Here is an 8,974-nt window from a genome sequence, read left to right on the forward strand (position 1 = left end):
TTTTTCCTTTCAGGCGACGAGTTGTCCCCTCAGCCCGTCACCGACCAGTTCCTGCGTTTCCGCCACGGGGCGAGGAGCTGGGAGCGGCCTCTCGGGATGGGAGGCCGGCGGTCTCCGTTAGAACCGGGCTTACCGTACCAGGCAAAGTTAAGCGGTGACCTCGGGGTATCTGAAGAGGATGATGAGGAACTGGAGGGTTTAAGGCGGGAGGCGGCAGTCCTGCGTGCCAAGCTGCGGGAGGCTCTCAGGTAGGACAGCAGCGGGTAAGGACGGCAGAATGGCGTGCGGGAGTCCTGCTGATCCTGAGCAGTGACCGGGGAGAGCGTGATGTCCCGAGATGCGAATATATGGTACCAAAATGCTGGCTGCAAATTTACTCACAGATGGGAGGATGGAGCCAACAGGTGCCCATGTAAGCTGCATTCACATAAAGCACGAGCAGCACAAATCCCGTTCCTGCTTATCAGCTAATCACGCTTGAAATTTGCTAGCAGATCACACACATCTCTGTGCAGTGTCCACTCTTCACTCTCCACTTCAGAGCTTGAGTGTCTAGCTCTCAAGACCTCGTCTTTTTGTGTGGTTAGTCCAGCTTGAAGTTCACTAGCAGATCACGCGCGCATGTGCTCTTACAAAGGAAATAGCTTATGAAGAGCTGACTGCAGCAATCACCAGGCAAGTGACTGACCAGGTTTACACATGATCAGCTCCTTCTGTTTCCCCACTTTTTCCCATTTTTCTGTTCTTGGTCCACCCTGTCCTGCCTTGATCCTTCCTTTTCCCTGCATTTATTCCTTCCCTAAATATAAGTTTTACTCAGTTTCACAACCACCCTTAAACATCCTATGCGAAGTTTGCTATTTCAATGAGATCCATGATAGTCTTGGGGTTTTTTTCATATTATCGATTATATTGTCTTCTTATTAGCTACAAAGTTTCCAGCTGAACCTCTTAAGAGTTGCACTAAAGCAGTTCCCTGCAATGGCCCTTCCATCAGCATCTTAGGAATCCTGGTGTTTGGTACTGTTTGTTAGGATTTGTGCATCTGTGTGCTTAATTTATTGTCTCTCCTAGGTTTGTTTTTTTACATTGAGTAGCTATCACCCAGATATCCCTAAAGTTGGAACTTTCTGGTTTACTTGCAGCCTGTCTGGCAATAGAGTATTAGCAGTGTAATAAATTGCATTACAAGGCTAAGCAGGCATAACTGCCATTTTATACATGGAAAATGGAAAATAAGCAAAGCTCTGCTCATGAACTTTGCTTTGCAAAGCAAAATATAGAGCCCGAGAACGATAAGCCCTAGGCTTGTCTTTTAACAACCCGCTTGGCCTTCAGTGTCTTTCTCCTAATCAACAGTGTCTCCCTGCTTTTCATTCTATTTTTTAATAATTTCCCATATTTCCCCTTCATAATGTCTTTGTATTAGTCTTACATCTGGTAACAAAAGGGAGTCCAGTTCTTTGATCAACCTCACCTCGGACAGTACCTGGGATCAGCAAAAGCCTCACTTGTTTCCTAAATCCCATTTGAGGCCAAAAAGTGCTTCATCTCCCTGGATTCCTTCCATCACCATCCCTCAGCCCTTCAAAATGACACTGCGGGAAGCTTGCAAAAAGTCACAATTGATGAAGTCGTACATGTTTCTTGAAGTAGCCAAAGAGAGAGACAAAAGACAAAGCCAGGACGAAGCTGAATGTCAGAAACAATTCCGGGCGCAGCCTGTACCTGCCCATGTATTTCTGCCCCTTTATCAGGAAATAATGGAGCAGAATGAGATGCGCAGGCAAATAGCAACACAGAAAAGAAAGGAGCTGCTACTTTCAACCCAGCGGCCCTTCAGTTTCCTGGAGAAGGAGGAGAAAAAGAAAGAAGCTATCAGACAAAAGTTCCTGTCAGCAGCAACCCCAAATGAGAGCTCCAAACAGAAGCAAGCCAGTAAAAAAGTTCCTAAATCTACTTATGGCCTACTTCTTGGAGATAAACTCAAAGGTAAAATGCCAGGGCTCTTATCTTGTTATCAGTGTCAGCAGTAGCAGTTCTGTACCACTCCCCAGCACACATGCATGCACTGAGGTCTTCAGACAGATTTCCATGCCCCTTTTACTGCAAATCATGACAGTTCGGGAATCCTTCCCTGCACTAGATTACATACCTTTGGTTAAGTTAAAGGGACTTACATGATTTGTGGCACAAACGTGAAGACAGATGTAGTGCCAAAAGTGTCCAGGGTCCATGCAGTGTTTTGGAACTGACAACTTTACTCCCACCCAAGCAATCTGTGCTGCACAGGACCCCTAGGAGAAAATATTTCCTGAGCCAAATCAGGCAATTAATTAGATTTTAAGTGATAGTGCGGTAGGACAGTCTCTCCTGCCATTCTCTGATGGTTTCAGTTACCTTCCCACTTTTCACCACCTTCTTATTAAGTGCTAAAACAGGGGAGGTGGGTGCCAGGACCATTCTAGTCAGAGAGACAGTCAAGGAAATTTTCCTGATGCTTGCCTTCTTTCAGATAGCTTAAGCTCCCACAGTTGTAAGTTTAAAGTAAGCAATACAGGCTTCACGCTTGAACATAGGAACTAAACCAGTCCTTGATAATCCTCATTGCTTTTCTCACCTTTTTTTTTTTTTTTTACCTGTTTCCCACTGATTTCTTCTTGAGTATACACCGCTTCAGTTTTTACCAGAAAACATTCTGTTACAGTATACTAAACTAAATAGATTAGAAAGGTAAAAGAGAACAAAGGGCAACCCATTGTTCTGTTTCTATCTGATATATGAGAAGGGAGGAGGAATGAACATTTCATACCTCAGTCAATGCAAACTTCTAAATAGACTCAAAGTCTTATTTTGCAAACAGCAGTACTGATTTTTTTCTAAAAGAAAAAAAAAACCCCAATCCACAGCCAACTGTTTGCCTACATTTTCACAAATATTTAGTGCTGCACTGGAAAGGACTCAGTTTGACGCTATACCCTGAAACACGTTCTTTCTATGGGAAAGTTTGTCACAGAAGTCACAAGACATGATCCATCCACCAAATGCTCCTTACATAAAATCTTTTCCAATATAGACAAACATTGATGGATATTACACAGAAAAGCCATCACTGTTACGTGTATATTTGAACAGCCCATTTTGATCACACAGTTAACATAATGACATAAGTCTCATCTGAAAAGTAGAATCTTGATTAACACAATACTTCTCCAAGGCAAAGGGCACAAGTTACCTGGTACCCCTAAGAATAGGAAGAGGAGGAGAAGGCCTGTTCAGTAACTTAGAAGTGAAAGAGATACCTAGAGATTAATGCCTGAGACTTTACCATGTTTTTTCTGGTATCTTTGCATTTTTTTTTCCTGGGAGGCAGAGGAAAGAGAGGCTGGAAAATGGGGAAAGAGAACACAGGATGTCTGGTCTCTCCTATACGCATAGCTGCCATCACAAAGAAAAGTTTGTAGTTGTGCAGTGGCAATTTCGCAACCTTTTATATCACTCATATTCTTCTTATTGCTTTGCTTTTGATTCATTAGAAGCTGAACTCTACAGAGAAATCCGCATTCAAATGAGAGCCAAGGATTTGCTTGAGAGCTCCGTAGGTCTTATAGATACTAGCAACTGTCGGAGGGAGCCTCAGTCCCGAACTGCCACTAAAACTAAGCAGGAAAGACTTGGCTTCTTGCAGGACAAAAGTTTCAGCTTCAAGCCAAGGATTAATCCAACGATACCGGATTTTGAAGGACTTTACTGGGCATTTCAGAGGGAAGCAGTAAGGAGACAAGAAATCAAAGAGGCAACTCGTAATAAGCCATTCAAGCTAAGAACCTCCAGTCTCCGTGGCAGGCAGAGGCAGGCTAATGAAAAGATAAAGGTGAGATGACTGGATATTTCTATGGTACTGCTTTCTCCAATCAAGATAGCAACTTCTTAAATTTATAGCATTTATTTATGGATGGTTAATGTCCTGTGACCTCTGCCCTTGTCTTGGGAGTGCAGAATTCTAGGAAAAACTAGAGAACAAAATTCTACATGAAAAGATGAGCTATGACAGCTAAGGTGCAGTCACCCTTCCATACCCCTAATCACATCTCCTTCCCCTCAGCCCCTCCCCGTGTAAATCCCTACTGATGGAAGAGAGAAAAATGAGTGCGTTGCCCACATACTCCAACTGTTCTCTTTGGTAGACAAAGAACAGAAGAGATTTTATACTGTGAACAAATACACTGAATGAAGTTCCATTTTTTTCAGGATTCTCAGCAGCTTTCCAAGGTTTCAGTGCAAAAAAGTCATTCTCTGACTGGACTTTCCTCTCTCTCTTCCAACACCCTTCCAGTGCATATTACAGATGCAACTAGAAAAAGGGAGTCTGCTATTAGGTAAGTAGAAAAGTTTGTCTACAAGACCATACAACAGCTAATAACCAAAATAGAGAGGAAAAAAGTCAAGCGTTTTCCGTCATCACATCAACTACATAGACTATACTTTTCTTAAATGTTCCTCTGTCTTCTTTCTTTGCTAATTCTTGCTTTGCCTCCCAGGTGATTTGGGAGCCGCACACTCATAAGTCTGAAACTTTGCTTTTCTCCTTAGAGGACTACAAAAGTGAAACTCTCCTCTAGCGTGTAGTCTGGCAGTCTTAAGTCAGCTCATTAATAACTTTTTTCTATACAGACACTCCCAGGATAACAAAAAGGAAGGGGACAAAGAAGGAATTTATTGGCTGGAGAAACAGACAAAGAAATGTCAAGCTATCCAAAAGTCAGTGAACAGCCGGGCAAAAGCCCTGGATCCACACAAAAGTCTGGAGGAATCACACAAGGAGAAGTTGAAACAGAACTGGTCAGTATCCTATTCTACACAGAAATAACTGTTTTCTCTGCTAACTTGGGATTGCCAGATAAATCTTTAGGAAGAACTGGGTCTAAGAGCATTCCTAACGTAACTTTTTTGGCTGTCATACCCATTCCACATTCACTTGGATTACCTGACGAATTACACACTACTCCTTCCATACAGAAGAGTTTCCTTTAGATTAACATTTGTAGAAACTAATTTGTACAAAGAAGCCAACTGAAATGTATAATTTAGTAAAGCATACATAAGACAAGGTTTCCTAAAAATGTGAACACAGGTTTACAGTCTAGTAGTAAAGCTTTACCAATGGGTCTATAACTTGCCAGCAACAGGATTTTTTTTTTGCTCAGCATTCAGAATCAAGAGAATTACCAGAGCTATTTAAAGGACAAACGGTTATTGAGAATTCCTCATTCCTGATCAGCTACAGTCAGAAGGAACCTGTATTAGACAGGCAACTTTTCCATTTCAGGCAAAATATGAGAGAGAGAACAAATGAATACAGAAAGGAGCTTGAAGAAATGCAGCTGCGAGTCAAGAGCAGACCCTACCTCTTTGAACAGGTCACCAAGGTAACTGGTCAAAGTTCCAGAGTGTTTCTGGGTGACAGGACGCATTGTCTGTCATTTAAGACAGGCATTAAGAAATCTAGTCTCAGGTTAATTCATGGATAAGAAGGTGCAAATAGTTGTGTAGTCTCTTGACTACACTCAAAACAACCCATGGAAGGGGTACCCAAGTGTAATTTAAATTCCTTCCCACCACTTGAAAAAGCACTCAGACTTATTTCTTGGTTGCAGAGCTTTCCAGTCCCTAGTATATATTGCAATCAAAATACATGGCCTGATGAAAATCAAGGCCTTATCAAACCAGAAATTATATTGATACCTATTCTGCACCTGATTACCATAGCCTTCTGCCTAGAAATTTTAAACTTTTATTCTTAAAATCTTTTCCACTTGAGAACTTTTTCTTTGTACCTCTGGTGCTACTAGAAGAACATCAATGACAGTTATATTGCTTATATCACCTGCTGGCTCTGCTCTCTGGGGTTGCATTCAGCAGAGCTCATCCATCACACAGTACAATCTGCAAATCTGTATTGCACTCAATGTGTAGATACAATCTTTACTCTCTATAAAATATCTTTTTCCCCGGGTTTTCTCTTTCATTCCTGTCTCCTTGCAGGGGTGATATCTGGTTAGAGACATGGTGACAATACATTGACAATCTGCTGATTTAAAATTTCTTAATAGAAATTACCCTCCTGGGTCAGACTTTTTGTTCAGATGAGTGGTTAATGGAGGCAGAAAGCACATTTGTATGATAAATATTGGTAACTTTTCTGTTTGCCAGGTTGATAAGAATTCACCAGTATCCATAGCATTCACTCATGTTGAGACAAGATTTCCATCCTTCCATATAGAACACAATCTTTAGGAACGGGCCCGTCCCTCTGGAAAACCATAATCTCAGACTACATTAATTTTCAAGGTTTACTTGGACGTGGTGAGGATATAGGATCCAGGATTCTTGGTTTTCAGTTTCATGACAATGAGCTGATATGAAGCTATTTCACAGGTGCTCTCCATTTATTGAACTCCACTGTCATTAGTGCTTACCAATTACAAGCAAACATGCTTCCAGAATTTCTCACAACCCTTTTTTGCACATATTTTCAATTTGAGTGTCAAAGCCAGGACTCAAACAGAAGTATGCTAGTCTGTTAGGACTGGAATGCTGTAGAAGCAATAGAATGGGAAAAAAAAAAACAGACGCAAAAAAGAAAAGGTGAGCTTTGGCTTTGAGAAATGTGAGACATGAGACATTGTCCTAGTATTCAGTTTTGGTACTGTATTGTATGGTTGACAAAAATTTTGTATGGGGGCTTTGCTGTCCTCCTCATCTGGAGTGTCAGCCATGAACTTTTAAAACAACTTGATGGCTAAGGGGAAGCGCCAGTTCTACATGCTTACTGTTAAAGTTTCCATTTCATAGCGTGATGCTCGTCAAGGAGCAGAGCGTCGCTACAGACACACCCTCCAGCAGGTTGGTCTAAGCGAAGAATTTGTAAGGAAAAAAGGGAAAGATGCCACTGGCTTGCTGGAAGAAGAATCTGATGTTCACAGGTAATAAAAACAATGCAATACAGCTCTTTTGCCTTTAGTCAAACATATTTTCCTTGTTCTTTGAAGTGTTCCAGTTTGTATCATCTAGTGTAGGCGAACTTCATTCCTCTTATTAAGCATCATGGCTTCTCTATCTTAACTCCTATGCCTGCACTCTATTTCTTATGCATGGGGCAAAGCAGCAAGTAAGCACTGCAAACCACTTCCGGTTTTAGACAATCACTCTTTCTGCAGAGTGCCCAAGCCTCAAGGTGAAAAGGACGACTGTACTGTACAGGAAGGAGAACCTCACAAGGAACAGAGCGCAAATGAAATGGCAACATAAAATCTAGCAGAAGAATCCATCAATCATCTCTTGATTTTTTTAAATTCAAGATTCTCCAGGTTAATCCTCAGGAACTTTATGGTTTAGGCTGACACTTAAGAATTGTTCTGGGGTAAGTGAGATGTGAGAACTTGGAAAAAAAGACCAACTGTTCTTTAGAGCATGTCTTGTCCAACCCAGCAAACCCTGCAGCCTCCCCTAGTCTTCACAAGTGTCCCTTGTGTGAGCAATTTCCCTTTCTTTAACAGGCAACAAAACAAGTTAAAAAAGGTTGAAGCACTATTGTTGGATAAAAGTAGATATGAGAGATTAAAGAGGTGCATCCTCTAGTGTCAGCAGCTCCTTGTGTTCATGCCACAGAAACACACAGAAAGGGGAGGACGCCTTTCAGTGTGCTAAACCTTGGTTTACACATGTATGTGGCAGAACGCTTTTAAACAAGGTATTAAAAAAAAAAACAAACAAATAGCAGGATTTGACCTGCCTTGGGAGAAGACTCACAGAGAAGTAATTCTCTGGTGTTAACTCCTCATTCACTCATTACCAGCTCTGTTCCTTCCTCCCATTAGGAAGAAGCAATAGCTTATATAAAGAATCTCCCATATTTCATTATTTAAAACTGTTTTAATATCTTACCAGTTTAGGTCATTCATTTGGCCTGAAAAACAACCAAAAATTATGAAGAAGGTTGTAATTAAACAGTGCATCACTATGGATTGCTGTTGTCCTAATTCTGCTATTACTGTGAAATCAAATATGGACTCTGATGGAAGAAAGATTAGCTATTACCTATCAGCATGTTGCACTCAAATGCCTAGTGCATCTTGAATGGTATAGTTCACATATTAGTGGTCTTTCTTTACCTGACAGTAATAACGATCTCAAAAATAAAAACCCTTACCACCTGGAATGTTTTCTGAGAATTATGAAATCAAAGCACTTTGAGATTAAAAGATTTTTAAATGGCTATCACGTTTCTGTGTTGTCCCATTTCTTTACGAGTCATCTTTTCCTCACTCTTTAAATAGAAGCTGTGTCTCTCTTCGTCTTTGTCACCTCAATCCATTTCTCCTTGGCACTATAAAAACAAAACCTCATAATCAAATTGGAAATACAGTAGCTGTGAGAGCTACCACACTAGACAGAGATATAAAACTGAGATAATGACATTTTTAATCATAACAAAGTACTAGATCCAAGAATTTATGGCCCCAGAGTTTCAGGCTGCTATGTTACACTTCCACAGAGATGGTACCCAGCTGAATGCATCGGGTTGCAGCAGTCCTCCCTACTGACTCAATCTCCACGCTGAGAAGAGGCTTCAGTACCTGAGAGGGTTCAAGGAAAGCTGGTACCAGTGTACCAGTATCTACGTAGGTTTAATTGTGCAGGACATGCAAAGACTGTTCTTCCCCCGTATCCCTTGGAAAAGAGCAGTGATGTAATCATATTGCCACCATGCCTTGTCACATTGAAAGAAGAAGGAAAGAAAATTTCTTCCATGCTCCCAAGTCTGTGGTCTAAAGCCATTGGGCTTGTATGGCTACATCCAGAGCACTGGGAGTGAAATTTTAATACATATGTTTTCAGGGGTATTTACTAAAATTAATTGCTAATTCCCATAATAATTTCTTGATGATTCTGGAAAAATAAATTTCCAAGT

At 41.1% G+C, this 8,974-nt stretch overlaps 1 protein-coding gene across 1 annotated transcript; it reads left to right on the top strand.

Moving 5' to 3' along the window:
- Positions 1 to 96: 96 nt before the first annotated feature.
- On the top strand, positions 97 to 7,311 carry FAM161B (family with sequence similarity 161, member B). Its single transcript, XM_010087601.1, has 8 exons — positions 97 to 248; positions 1,430 to 1,992; positions 3,537 to 3,874; positions 4,252 to 4,379; positions 4,675 to 4,842; positions 5,330 to 5,429; positions 6,856 to 6,986; positions 7,221 to 7,311. Exons 1-8 carry the CDS (start codon positions 97 to 99, stop codon positions 7,309 to 7,311), a joined length of 1,671 nt encoding a protein of 556 aa, XP_010085903.1.
- The last annotated feature ends 1,663 nt before the right edge of the window (positions 7,312 to 8,974 follow it).

The sequence above is a fragment of the Pterocles gutturalis genome, unplaced genomic scaffold (assembly GCF_000699245.1).
Source record: "Pterocles gutturalis isolate BGI_N339 unplaced genomic scaffold, ASM69924v1 scaffold20416, whole genome shotgun sequence".
NCBI lineage: Eukaryota > Metazoa > Chordata > Aves > Pterocliformes > Pteroclidae > Pterocles > Pterocles gutturalis.

Coding starts and splice junctions, on each gene's coding strand:
- FAM161B (XM_010087601.1), top strand. CDS start 97: ATGGGAGGCCGGCGGTCTCCGTTAGAACCGGGCTTACCGTACCAGGCA. Junction 5,430..6,855: donor TCTTTGAACAGGTCACCAAG/GTAACTGGTCAA, acceptor TCCATTTCATAG/CGTGATGCTCGTCAAGGAGC. Junction 6,987..7,220: donor GAAGAATCTGATGTTCACAG/GTAATAAAAACA, acceptor CTCTTTCTGCAG/AGTGCCCAAGCCTCAAGGTG.